At 39.9% G+C, this 14,751-nt stretch overlaps 1 protein-coding gene across 12 annotated transcripts in view; it reads right to left on the minus strand.

Annotated features, from left to right (window-relative positions):
* Nucleotides 1–14,751, minus strand: part of ankrd26 (ankyrin repeat domain containing 26) — a 161,001-nt gene that overhangs the window by 32,151 nt on the left and 114,099 nt on the right. For all 12 annotated transcript variants that reach the window (XR_011953372.1, XM_072551519.1, XM_072551517.1 and 9 more), the window contains 6 exons: nucleotides 12,912–13,064; nucleotides 12,163–12,338; nucleotides 10,947–11,040; nucleotides 6,074–6,151; nucleotides 5,532–5,666; nucleotides 3,625–3,737 (listed from right to left, as the gene is read on the minus strand). Coding sequence is in view for 11 of the 12 variants with exons in the window: in XM_072551519.1 (XP_072407620.1) it covers nucleotides 3,625–3,737; nucleotides 5,532–5,666; nucleotides 6,074–6,151; nucleotides 10,947–11,040; nucleotides 12,163–12,338; nucleotides 12,912–13,064 (749 nt within the window). In the remaining variant the exon portion in view is untranslated. The remainder of the gene's footprint in view (nucleotides 1–3,624; nucleotides 3,738–5,531; nucleotides 5,667–6,073; nucleotides 6,152–10,946; nucleotides 11,041–12,162; nucleotides 12,339–12,911; nucleotides 13,065–14,751) is intronic.

Here is a 14,751-nt window from a genome sequence, read left to right on the forward strand (position 1 = left end):
ATTTTGCTTGTTCACAGAAGTTGGTGTGGTGAAGTTGCATCAAGTGTGGACTTAAGTCAAGGGAAAAAAACCTAACAGTACTATCTATAATGTTCTGGTTGAGGCCTGTAATTAATAAAGTTCAAGGATGCTGTCTCTGCTTTTATGTTCTATGCCTAAGGACAAGTAACACATCTTTAAAAAAAAATTACCTTCCTCAGCCATCATTAAGGATCGTGTACGTGGAAAACAAAGCCTCTCTGCCAATCTACAATTTTCAAAGTTATGCTTGTACATTATCTTTCAATATTAGTCTTGCCAAAATGCAGCACTTTCCTGTTTACAGTACCAAATGCTATTTTCCATGTTTCTGCCTGTTTCACAATACAATGAAATCTTCAAGCTGACAACTACATCACATCTACAACTGTTAAATTCCATTGTCGCCAAACATTATGGACTTGAATTTGCAACCAGCAGTGAAACAATGGCACCTGCTGTTGACTTTGAAGAAAGCTGTCTGGAAAGATATCAATTTTTGTGGTGTGGATTTCCCATTGAGAAGGCGAACTCAATTAAGGAGATCTCCATGGGCCTAAAAACAGCAAAAACAAGGACAGAACGCCCCTGGTGCTCACCTTCCACCCTACAAACCTTCGCATCAACCAAATCATCCACCGACATTTCCGCCACCTCCAAAAAGACCCCACCACCAGGGATATATTTCCCTCCCCACCCCTTTCCGCCTTCCGCAAAGACCGTTCCCTCCGTGACTACCTGGTCAGGTCCACACCCCCCTACGACCCACCCTCCCATTCTGGCACTTTCCCCTGCCACCGCAGGAACTGTAAAACCTGTGCCCACACCTCCTCCCTCACCTCTATCCAAGGCCCTAAAGGAGCCTTCCACATCCAAAGTTTCACCTGCACATCCACCAATATCATTTATTGTATCCGTTGCTCCCGATGTGGTCTCCTCTACGTTGGGGAGACTGGGCGCCTCCTAGCAGGGAGCTTTAGGGAACATCTTCAGGACACCCGCACCAATCAACCAAACCGCCCCGTGGCCCAACATTTCAACTCCCCCTCCCACTCTGCCGAGGACATGGAGGTCCTGGGCCTCCTTCACCGCCGCTCCCTCACCACCAGACGCCTGGAGGAAGAACGCCTCATCTTCCGCCTCGGAACACTTCAACCCCAGGGCATCAATGTGGACTTCAACAGCTTCCTCATTTCCCCTTCCCCCACCTCATCCTAGTTTCAAACTTCCAGCTCAGTTACTGTCTCCTTGACTTGTCCGACCTGCCTATCTTCTTTTCCACCTATCCACTCCACCCTCTCCTCCTTGACCTATCACCTTCATCTCCCCCCCCCCCCCACTCACCCATTGTACTCTATGCTACTTTCTCCCCACCCCCACTCTCCTCTAGCTTATCTCTCCATGCTTCAGGCTCACTGCCTTTATTCCTGATGAAGGGCTTTTGCCTGAAACGTCGATTTCGCTGCTCGTTGGATGCTGCCTGAACTGCTGTGCTCTTCCAGCACCACTAATCCAATATTTGGTTTTCAGCATCTGCAGTCATTGCTTTTACCCTAAAAACAGCAATGTCAGCAAACAGGAACAAGCAACCAATCACAATGAAATGTTCTCAAAGACAGCAAACCAGGAAATTCAAAGTGCTTATTTCCCTAATTTTTAAATTTTCAAGACTGAAATAAATAGCTGAATTAACACAGAAGCTAAAATACCCTCAAACCTTTGAAAATGTATTCTAAAATTCAGATATATCTTAATGGAGACATTTTACATTGAACAAATAGAAAATTAACTTCTGGGTCAGTGAGGGTTTAAAAGTAATTATAAGTTTAGTCTGTTAAAAACCAGTAATGCTTCATTCAGCAAGATGCAAATGTTTCAAGGGCTTTTACACGGAGATACAGCAAAAACAGTAGAATTGAATTTAAATTCAATCATAGGAGTTCCTCAACAGCGCACCCTTTGGTGGGGCACTGGATTGTTGACAGCAATTTCTGAATGCGCAGATTCCCAAAATTGCCTTTGGTTTCAGTAGAGTAATGATGAAAATCACTGACAGTTTTACCATCATTGCCACACAGCAATCTGGGCCTGTAATGCTGCTTTCTTAGCCAAGTCTCTCATAATTTATAAAAATTCAAAAGACTCTTGATGAATAACACTGTGAACCATTTCATGTAGAAAACCATCACCACTATAACACTTCCTAACACTGAGCAATTATATATCCAGCTCCACTTTTCTTTTAACTGAGCAGGCTTTCATCCATAGGAAACCTTTGTACACTGAGTCAAAAGGCTTTTGAAAGTTCATGTACACAACATCTCCTGTACTATCTTTCATCAACATTTTCTGACACAAAGAATTCATAGTCAAACAAAATGCACATTTTACAAATCCATGCAGCTGTCTGAATTTAAGCTCTGGCTTTCCAAACTAAAAGCTTATTTGGTCTATGATTATCATTTTCAATAAATTCCTCACCACTGATGTTAGGTTAACTGACCTGTAGTTACCTGCTTTATTCCTTTTGAAAAGTGTGAAAATAACATCATGCCCCTGGGATTTCTCCTGAACTGACTAAGAATTGAAATATTATGATAAATGTCACTGCTATTTCTATTTCTTTTTCTTTTAATAACATAGCCTGAATTCCATCTACATCAGCAACCTTAACAACCTCCAGTAATGTTAATCTTTTTAGTATCTCTTTTCTATCTATGACTATTGTCTTGTCCCATAATTTCCTTTTCCTCTTTTCATCTATCCTTAGTATAGTTTGCTTTCTTTGTGAAAGCAGATGATTCAATTTGATACATTGGCCATATCCTCTGCCTCACGGTGAAGATTTCCTTTTAGGTCCTTAACACACCCAAACTTTCCCTAGCAAAATACTTGCACTCATATTTACAAAATACTTTCCATTTCAACATCATGCTGACCTCGTAACCTCTCTGCCTCCTTATGGAGTTCTTCTGATTTGGTTATTATTCAAATCTCCTGATATTTGTCATTAGTATCCTTGTGCTGTTTTATTCTCACATTTTTGTTCTTTACTACTGGGTATTTGAGCTTTGTAAGGCTTTCAGCTCCAAGAGAAAGCTAATTTCACATGGGTCCTCTTTCCCTCCCCTTTGGCTGCCTGAGAGCTCTTTATCCTGCCATTACCAGTCCAACCTATGATAGGTCCTTTCTTAGATCACTAAAATTAGCTATTCCCCAGTTCAGCATTTTTATCTTTGTAATTTTCCTATCTTTTTTCCTTAATTATTCTAAACCAAATTATGTTATCATTACTGTAGCTATTGGATCTCCAACTATAATAAATTCATTTGTCCCTAGGTGATTACCTAGGTCCATATAAAACACTGCTTCCTTCCTTTTTAAGATTTGAGACATATGAATCAGAGGTCCATACAACAGGAGAAAAAATTGAGGGAACTTCAGCAGATGGGTAAAATGATTAATTACAATGAATTATGCTGGAAAAGTATAAGTTGCAAAATGATAAAGAATGATAAACACAGTCTTATGCTGGAATGCATGATACAGCCAAAATATTCTTCTAAAACACAGTCTAAATTCAAGTTGCAAAAGTGAATATCATACCGGTTTAGTTCTTTCTGAAGCTCATTGTTTCTTTTCATTTCCTGAGCCAGTCTAGTTTCTACTGATCTTTTTAATTCTATAAGCTTCTTCACTTTTTTCCTTTCACTTTCAACCTTTAAAAAAAAGTATTTGCATTTAACCTTTAACAAAAATAAATCTGCACACATATATTTACCTTAATAACTGAGCTACAAGTAGAAGAAATCAATCACTACAAGTACATTAATAAAGGTTTCCTTTTGTTTTGAACTAATCCACAGAAAGTGGGCATCATTGGCTGTGTAACCATCCCCAGTTACCCTCAAGAAGGTGGTTGTGAACTTCTTTCTTCAAACAATGCAGTCCATTTGTTGTAGATAGGTCCACAATACTGTCAGTCAAGGAACTTAGTGAAACTTTTTAATTCTGTAATTGGTCCTATTATGCAAAAGCACCATAAGACTGTGGATAAACTATTTTGTTAAGCAATGCTCACGAGCAGTTAATCAATTATTTTGCAACAAAATACACTATTATTCGATACTATACATACCTCTAATGTAAGGAAGCTCTTAATATCAATTAGTGAAAAATTTTCATTTGCTGTGCCATTCAAAAGTGTGGACACGTTAGGAAATAAGCTACAAATTTTTTAGTTAACTGTTACTTCGTTAATAGCAAAATTGGACGCTTGTAATTTTTAAAATTTAAACCTCATTCATACAGATTTTGCAGTCAGTGATGAATAAACTTTATTTTGCTTGCCCAGACTTTTGAGAGACTTTTTGTCTGGAATTTATTGTGATTAGAATTTTAAGAGTGCTGTCCCCTCGAGTGGGGACCTTTGCAAAAACAAGGCAGGCAAAGCTGTATCTTAACGAGATGGCAGAATCATTACTGAGACATTAAAATGCCCTTCATCTCAGAAATAGGCTGGGCTTGAGTCAGGTCAGAAATCAAAGGCTTATAAACCTGAATGCTAATCACAACCCACCCACTTCAAGATTTAGAGAAGCTAAAATGGGGTCAGGTTTGCCAATCTCAATTTGGCATCTTCCAATACCTCGTCTTCAGATTTTGTATTAGGAAGGATCTGGTAGAGTAGTTTATTTTACTTGCTCCATGCAAATTAAAGGAAAGAAATTTGTGATCAAAGGAGAGAAGTAAAAGAGACAGAAGTAAAAGAAAAGAAAGTTTACTACAACAAACGAATTCTGAAGGTATGAGATTACACAATTATAAAGGTTAATTTTCAGAAAACATGTTCAGCAATAATTAAGAATTGCATGTAATCAGTATAGCAGATTTTCTGGTACAGCAGGGCAACTCTGTCAGTAACTTCTTAATTTTCAATTTTAATTGTACATTTGCAGCTGCATAAATTGCTATCTGACTTGCTCTTTTATAAAAGACAGCATCCGTGCTCTGCTAATGGTGTTTTCGTCTGTACAGACCTCTAAGGTCCATGTGTGATAGTGACTTCCAGAAACAGAAGTCAATGCTGAGAACGGTGATCGCACAGACTCTTGGAGCAGCTGAACCCACACAACTTAGGAGGATATTGGTCAGCAGCGATGACGTCACTTCTTTTTGATGCAAAATCCAAACAATATTTTGCCATTTCTTTCAATAATATTTTGCAATTTCAATATAATTATGAAAATAAACTTTGAATTTAAAATTTATCAAGTCATCTTACAATGCTGAAAAATTTGATAAAACATATTGCTAATGACACCCAAAAAACATATATGCCAACTTACTGCGAGTCCCCTTCTGTGAAGAATGACAGCTAGGGAAAGTTGTTGTAGTCTCTTCTTACTACATTATGACTGAAATCATTACATTTAAGCTCATAGGAGGAAAGTAATTCTATAATGTAAGACGACCAATATGTCAAAAACTATTGGTTCAAAGTGTGCTTTTACCTGCCCTGCTAAATCATCTTTTTCTCTATCCAACTGAGAAATTCGAAGTCCAAGCTTAGATCGTGTTTTCAATTCCTCTTCCCACAGTTGATGAGAATCTTTCACACTTTGTGACAACATTGTTTGTTTTTGTACCTAAACAGATATGCATTACAGAAATGCAATGAGAGATGTCGATTTTTTTCTCTCCATACACAGCAGATTAAATATAAAATATAAATTAAATATACTAGAGGTGACACTGACAATCTACACTTGAATAGTCAACAAAAGCAAGCAACACTGTGAAAGCTTTCAAAGAATAGGATCTAAATATTTCAATATATTCTCAAGCATATTCCCTTAGAAGCACGAGAAATACATTTTTACAAGGTATTACAATATAGTGGAGAAACTATATTAGTATAGGCCATAATTATTCTAGCCAATAAATAAAATCAGTCATTTTTAGTGTTAAAGAGGAGGTAACGATGTGCTGTACATTTTGGTTGCAGGATTAAATATAATCATATCAAGATTACACTATAATGGAAATATCAGACCTCTTGACCCAGTTGATCTTCCAAGTTAACCTTTACTCCTTGTAAACTTGTTATCAAATCTTCTAGACGAGTGCGGACCTGTTGAAATAAAATTGGAATAAATAACATCATTTCCTGTCTGATTATCATCCATTTGCAAACAAAGGAATGAAAACTATCACACTTAAATTTAGGAATACTGCAAAATAACAGGGGCTTAACAAGTCCTTGACTTAATAGTCAAGGGAAAAAAAAATCCTTGGGATTTCCCTGGGAAAGGCATTGAAAGTAAAATAGAAAAGATATAAAGTTATACATTGAAAACTCAACTGGTGAATCTTCAATGCAACAATACTGCGCATTCCTCCATGCTATGATAATTCAACATGCATCTTCCCTACAATGTGAATTCAAATTAAAAGAATTCTATACAAATTTCAGTTTAATACTATCAAATGTTAAAATTTCCATCAGCTATCCTCAGAACCAGAGAGATATTATAAATTTAGTGCTAAATTGTTGGCTACATTTGTGCATATACCGAAGCCCACAAAGAACAATGATCTACAACCAGTAGGTTCAAGTGATTTGTTTAATGAAGAGATGAGGTGTGTTGGCTGAGTTTGCCTTTTGTTATACTAGTTTACTTCTCATTTTCAGTCTTCCCCACTGGGTAGAAACAATAAGAACAAGTCTCTTCCTGTCCATTGACAAATCTTCTTGTGATTTCGGACTAAAGCTTCAAACAAGGTTTAGGCACATTGATAGGTGAATACAGCGCCTCCCAGCTATTGGTGAATAGCTCCACTGCTCTGTGAATACGTCAGGAGATTAGAGACTACCTGAGTACATCTGAACAAAATAAAAATGTACTGGAACCCAAAGGCAAACTGATATCAAACCATGCCATTTTCCCAGCAAGTGTTAAGTGTGGTAGAAATGAAATTTATATTTCTTTGGACCAACCGTTGAGGTTGAGCAGTCCAGCATCTCTACAAGTTTTGCCAAGGCTTGTGCCCATACCATCATAACATCTAACAGTAAATTAGACCATTCAGCCCATCGGGTCTGCTCTGCCATCTGATCACAGTTGATATGTTTCTCAACTCCATTCTCCAGCCTTCTCCCTGTAAGCCTTGATCCCCTTAGGGATCGAGAACCTATCTAGCTGCCTTAAATACATTCAATGACTTGGCCTCCACAGTCCTCTGTGGCAGTGAGTTCCACAAATTCACCACTCTCTGGCCAAAGAAATTCCACCTTATCTCAGTTTTAAAGGGTCGTCCCTTCACTCCGAGGCCATGGCCCTGGCCCTGGTCTCTCCTGCTAGTCAAAAAATCTCCATATCCATTCTACCCAGGCCACTCAGTATTCTCTATTTTTAATAAGATGCTCCACCCCCGATTCTTCTAAACTCCACCAAGTACAGACCCGGAGGCCTCAAATACTCTTCACATGATGAAGTTAAAAATCACACAACACCAGGTTATAGTCCAACAGGTTTATTTGGAGGCACTAGCTTTCGAGGCGCTGCTTCACCAGGTGGTTGTGGAGCAGAATCATATGACACAGAATTTATAGCATCAGTGTGCTACATAGCAAATTATGTATGTGCTTAAAAAACTCAATCAGTTTAAAACAACTTGAAAGTTAGGAACCAACAATAAAGAAAATTAAACAAGGAACAAGGAATTAGTTTGCCAGGAAGCTGGAATTAATTTACATGTTGCCAAGCTTGCTAACATCTCCAGGACATAGTTAGTTTACGGATGAGTTGTAACTTATGAATGTGTACATATAGTTTGAAGAAACTTGCTACCAAACTGAGGAGCTGCAGAAGATCAGCATTAACAAGCTTAACAGAAGAACACACTGTTTAGCTTTGCAAGTGCCAGACGATTCAGTCATCGAACCAAGGCAACTAAATAACTTCATGCAATCTTGAACAATTTGTTCAGAGATGAACATAACTGCCACAAATAAATGTGGTTGCATGAAAACGATTTGTTCAACATAAATAAAACAAATTATGATTACAGCATACGAGACAATCCTTTGGCTTTTTGTGTCCGTGGCACTAATTTTGTAGAGGATTCCAGGTAACTGCACTGCATTTTCTCTTTCTTACATTTTACTTTTCATATGCATGCAGTTTAAGGTAACATAGAACGTTATTCAAGAAACTTCAACAATTAAAGTTTGCAGCTTGCTTTCAAAGCTCCATAGTATCACATGAACATGTGAAAATAAACCATTTGTTCATGATGAGGAAACCACAAAGTCCAAAAGCATCACACCAAAACTTCATGCGATACTTACTGAGATCTGGAATATTCATGAAATGAAATGCTGCTTAACAATTCAAGAAAATGTAAATTGGTTCACAGAATGTTGCTCTGAATCATTATCCAATAATTGCAAGCAACTCTCTGGGTTGAGGTTAAAACAGATGAATTATCTCTGTTAAAGCTTGGTCTTATAGTGGGGTTTTGTTGTGTGCAGTGTCTAAATTGGGGAACTCACCTGATATTGCACAAAGCCAGAAGCAGTGAAGGTGGGGTCAGGTGAAGGGAGGATGAAATGTGGGGTGGAGAAGAGAGGACAAAGCATGAGGTGGAGAAGAAAGGACGAAGGGGGATTGAAGAGGGAACGAAGCAGTGTGGAGGAGTGTAGAAGAGAGGACGAAGCGGCGATTGGGTGGGGGGGGGGGGTGGTGGGGAGAAAGGAAGGAGGATCAAGAGGATGAAGTGGGGAGGAACGAGAGGACATGGGAGAACAAGAGGATAAAGGGAGGATGGAGGAGAACGACAGGACAAAATGGATGGGGGGGGTGGAGGAACAAGAGGACAAAGCTGGGGGGAGGCACGAGCTGACAGAGTGGGGGTGGGGAAGAGAGAAGAGAGAACTGAGTGAAGGCGCGCCGGCCGGGGATACAGGAGGGAGGATGAGGTGGGGATGGGGTGGGGAGAAGAGAGGGCAAATGGGAGAAAGAAAAGAGGACAAAGCAGTGTGGGAAAATGCAAGGAGAGAGGATGAAGTGTGGGGGTCAGAAGAAAAAACGAAGTGGCGTTTGGGGAGGGGAGGAGGGAGGAACAAGAGGATGAAGTGAGGAGGGTGGGGAGGAACAAGAGGACAAAATGGGGAGGCAGGGAGAACGAGCGGACAAAAGGGAGGGGGAGGAGAACAAGAGGACAAAATGCATGGGGGAGGGAGAAAGAAGAAATAGTTGGGGGAGGCACTTGATGAAGTGGAGGGTTGGGGAGAGAGATTAGAGGACAAAGTGGGGAGTGGGGGGGTAGAAGAGAGGGCGAGGTGGGGGCAGAGGGAGAAGAGAGGATGAAGTGAGGGCGGGGGGGAAGAAGATAGAATGAGGTGGGGGTTGGCGGTGGGGGTGGGGGTGGGGGAAGAGAAGAGAGGACAAAGTGGGGGTTGGGGGGGGGGGGGGGGGGCGTGAAGAGAAGTCAGGACCCATGGGACCAGGGGCAGAAGACAGGATGAAGTGGAGGTGGGGGAGAGAGCAAAGTGGATGAGTGTGGGGTGGAAGTGAAGAAAGAAAAGAAAGGACAAAGTGAGGGGTGGGGGAGAGAGAAGACAGGATGAAATGGGAGTGGGGGGTAGAAGAGAGGATGATGTGGGGGCAGGAGAAAAGAGAAGAGAGGACGAAGTGGGTGTGGGGGGAAAGGAGAGGACAAAGTGGGGTGGAGGGATGAGAGAGGACAAAATGGGGTGGAAGACAAAGCAATCCCCACTTACACATTGTCTCCTCTTACTACATCAAAGTGAGGACTGCAGATGCTGGAGATCAGAGCTGAAAAATGTGTTGCTGGAAAAGCGCAGCAGATCAGGCAGCATCTAAGGAGCAGGAGAATCGACGTTTCGGGCATAAGCCCTTCTTCAGGACTTATGCCCGAAACGTCGATTCTCCTGCTCCTTGGATGCTGCCTGACCTGCTGCGCTTTTCCAGCAACACATTTTTCTCCTCTTACTATGCACAAGCCAAGTACTACACCTTGTTCCACACTAAATAATCGCTCATGACTTTCATCCAAAATTAGGTTGATGATTTAGTCAAACTAGGCCTAGCTACTGTCAGTTCTGAAGGGTCGTCATTGGACTCAAAACATTAACTCTGTTTTCTATCCTCAGATGCTGCCAAACCTGCTGAGGCTCAAAAGCTATTTCTGTTTCTGTTTCAGATTTCTGCATCCACAGTTCTTTGTTTTAGTTTAGGACAGATAAAGAAGTTGGTGAAGAAGGCATTTGAGATGCTTTCCTTCGTTGGGTGAAGTATCAATTCCAAGAGTAGTTATATAGTGGTGAGGCCACAGCTGAAGTTTTGTGTACAGTTCTGATCAGATTAGAGGAAGTACATCATTACTCCAGAGAGGGTACAGAGGAGATTGACAAGAATGTTCCCAAGGCTTGAAAATTACAGCAATAAGAAAAGATTGGATAGGCTTGGGGCTGTTTTCTTTAGAACAGAAGAGGCTGAGGAGTGATTTAAATGAAGTATTCAAAATAATCACAGGTTTGAATAGAATGTTCAGGTAAGACTAGTTTTCCTAAAGCAGTCAATTGCCTGGGACCACAGAAATAAGGAGATGGACGGAAGGATTAGAACACTACGAGGGAAAATATTTTCGCACAGAAGGTGACGGATGCCTGGAATTCACTGTCCAGTTTATTGGTTGAGGTGAAAACCATGCATTTGATATGTTGTAACCTGTAAGGAGAAGGGCCAGGAACTTTTAAGTTGGATTTAACATTTATCATCTTTGCTTGTATTTTACTCATTTTTCATCTTCACCTGGTCCATGTAACCCTTTCCTTACTCAGCTCCTCTTTCTCCTTTTCAGCTGTCAAAACAGACCCACCTAAAGATAGGTACACTTACTGACACAGTATCCTGAAGTTCCTTCTCCATCACTTCAGATTTGTTTGCCTGCTGCTTTGCCATAGATTCCAATTTTGCATTTTCAATCTCTAATCTGAAACAATAGGGGAGGAAGTTGATCACATTTTAGTTATTTCAGCAAGTTTGTGAAATAAGAATGTTCATAATGAAAGTGCGCAAAAATCCCATCACTTGATAAATATAGAACACCTTGGAACTGAGAAATAGGAGCAAGGAAAGGGCATATGGCACTTCAGGCCTGCTTCACTATCAGATAAAATCATGGCTGATCTGATTATTGTCTTAACTGGTTGTTTTGCCTGATCCAATAACCTCAGCTCCCTTATAGATCGAAAACCTAATTTATTGCTGAATATACAGAATGACACACTCTCCACTGCTCTCTGGGGTAGGGAACTTCAAAGATTAACAATGTTGTGAAAAGATATTCCTTCCCACCCATCTGTGCTCCCTACTTCTAGATTCCCTAAAAAGGGAAACATTCTTTTCAGATTTACTATATCAAATATACTTCAGTAATTTTAATGAAAAACACAAGCTCCTATTATTATTCTAAATTCCAGTGAGTACCCAATCTGTTCAACCTTTCTGGTTGGAACCCCAGATTGAATTTATTATCAATGTGTGTCAACAACTTGCATGCTTTAGAAAGGCTCTTAAAATTAACAAATTTTGGGCATAAGGACACAAATATCTAATTTTTAGAAACATTTGCATTCCTTTTAACTTACTAGAAAACTGACTATATTTTTATGTAGCTAATAAATGGCTTTGCATAGTTTTCAAATTTAATTTTCAGTTCTTTAAATAGGGTTAGCCACAGCTGATTAACTAGACACTGATTAAAAATACCCATATTCAACTGTATTCATAATTGCTAGTTTACTATATTTAAATATATCAATTCACATTTTTCAAAACAAAATAAGAATATAATTTTCAAAAAGTATGTTAAGCTTTTTGCAATTGTGCTTATTCATGAAAGATTCTATACCTGACAACATTGAGTGGACGCTTGGGAAAGAAAGCTCATCTGGCTCATCTGAAAACCAGTGCAACTTACAGCGAAAATTGCATTTAGATCACCAATTCTGTCCAATAATGGAATCTGGCCAAAATGTTTATTAGAACTCAACAATTCAGTCATAGATTGAAGTTCTTTCTTCAATTTTACAGCATTAAAATTGCCAATTACCGTTGTATATGTTCTTCAAATTGCTTTGCAGCTTCCTTTGTCCGTGAAGAAGTTGACAAAGCATCTTGCATTTTCTGGGAAACTGTAATCAAATCACGTTCTTTATCATCCAGGGTATTCTGTAGGTGATGGATTTTCCTCTCTGACTGCATGCACCCATCTCGCATCCCCTGCAGCTGTAAAGTACAGATGTGATTATTTAGTTTAAATGTCCTAGTTATAAAAAACAAATAGTTATTTTAAAAAAAACTATAGTGTGTTATGGTCAACATGTCGGACAGTCTGTTACGTGAGCTTATTCATTTAGAGTTTATTCATATAGATCTTGTGGACTGACATCAGTTGAGTATTTTGAAATTATTTTAGATTAGATTCCTTACAGTGTGGAAACAGGCCCTTTGGCCCAACCAGTTCACACTGACCCTCCAAAGAGTAACCCAGCCTGACCCATTTCCCTGTGACTAATGCACCTGACACAATGGGCAATTTAGCACATCTTTGGACTGTGAGACGAAACCAGAGTACCTGGAGGAAACCCAAGCAGACACAGGGAGAACGTGCAAACTCCACACAGACAGTTGCCAGAGGCTGGAATCGAACCTGGGACCCTGGTGCTGTGAGGTAGCAGTGCTCACTAGTGAACCACTGTGCCGCCCATTTATTAAAATGATCCTAGCAGTAGGATTACACTATTACTGTAGGAATCTTTCACATTTAATTTTAGTTTATGGCTTGATGGTCATATTTACCTCCATTTTAAGCTTCTCCAATTGGTTCTGCATACGTATTTTCTCTTCTTCAGTTTCATTGCGATAGCGTGTTGTTACTTCCAATGAGGCCTCTGACATTGAAAGTTTCTTTAGGGCATCAGCAAGTTCTTGTTGAAGCTGCCTCAATGTAGTCTAAAAAAAAGTTCTCTTTGATTAGCAAAACACAAAAACAAACATTACTGAGAAAGCATATTTACCTTAGAAACGTGTTGCAAGGTGCTTTGAGAGGCATAATTAGGCAAGAATGGGCTCTGGGATACAGCAGGAGAAAGTGAGGACTGCAGATGCTGGAGATCTGCACAGCAGGTGAGGCAGCATCTGAGAAGCAGGCGAGTCGATATTTTGGGCATAAGCCCTGTGTCAGGAATGAAGGGCTTATACCTGAAACGTCGATACTCCTGCTCCTCGGATGCTGCCTGACCTGCTGTGCTTTTCAGGCACTACATTCTCGACTGAGTTGCAGCAGGACGTAAAAGGAAAAATAACTAAATCTTGATTAAAGAGTAGGATTTTATGGATAGCGGAGGGCATAGGAAGGAACTTTTGAGTGTGAGGTTCATGTGGCTGAAGGTAGAGCTGCCAACTGCAAACAAGGTATGGGTTGGGTAGAAGGGATAAAACAGGATAAGGTTTGTAATTCAACTCTGGGATTAGAAGTTACTCTAAGTCCATAAGATCATAATGTGTGAGCAACACTTAAAAGTATTAAAGTTTTGCACAAGTTGAAATATATAGCACATGGGGAAAAGAGATGGTGGCCAGAAGACTACCAGAATAACTGGATCTGGAAATGATGAAGGCCTAGATGAGGCTATCAACAGCAGTTGGGATAGTTCTGATATCTCAGAAATGAAAGTAAGCTCTCATTGTGACGTACAGGATAAAGTTGGTGGTAGCTTATCTCAGGAGTGAATAGAACACCAAGAGTTCTAAAAACAATTTAGCTAGAGACAACAGAGGGGGCCTGCAGACTGGAATAGTGAACATATGCTTCTGAGGTAAAGTGATTGACCTGGGCCACTGCCTCGGTTTCCTTCTCCATGAATGTTGCTGTACCTGCTCAGCATTTACAGCATCTTCCGTTTATAAATTTTCAGTTTTGATAATAAGGAATGAGGTCTAGTTTAGAATGAGGTGATTTAACCAACATTAACAATGAGTCTGAAGAGAGTTAGAGGACATTAATAGTAAGGAATCATTGTTATCAGTTGATCCTCAATTTGAAGAGAGCATTTACTCAAGATCATAAGTTTCTGCCATAGTCTTCACTTGATTTTTTAAGGCGAATTCTTGATGCATATATCTTAAGGCAGGATATACCATAAGGTTCGGAGATCTGGAGTCACTTTTCCATTTATTTCCTGTTCTGACACTACCCTGACTCATCATTAAGATTGAGCTTGATGGAGTAGTGCTGCATTTCCATGAGTCTTTAAGAAATTTCTTTGGCCTCCCCTGGAGAGAGTGCTAATTGAGAGCTGAGAAAACAGGACTTGGCAGGAGAATGCCTTTTTGGTCATTCAGACGCAGTATTCAATGTACAGACATTGATTTTGCAGGAGTTTTACCTGAATGCAGTGGAGCTGACTTCAATAGGACACTAACATTTGTTTAACAGTGTTCCAATTGAAGATGACGCAGCAGAAGCAATACTGATTGAATATGTCTAGTGCTTCAGTCAGCATCCAGATTTCGTTGTAGTATCTAAGAGCGATAACAAATGCAGTGCACACTAGGATTTTTGTAATGAACGCAGGGCAGTTGGTAATGATAGTTTTGTCAGTTATCAAAGGACTGAGGGATCATGGAAGATTAGGTT

The sequence above is a fragment of the Chiloscyllium punctatum genome, chromosome 32 (genome assembly GCF_047496795.1).
Source record: "Chiloscyllium punctatum isolate Juve2018m chromosome 32, sChiPun1.3, whole genome shotgun sequence".
Lineage (NCBI taxonomy): Eukaryota > Metazoa > Chordata > Chondrichthyes > Orectolobiformes > Hemiscylliidae > Chiloscyllium > Chiloscyllium punctatum.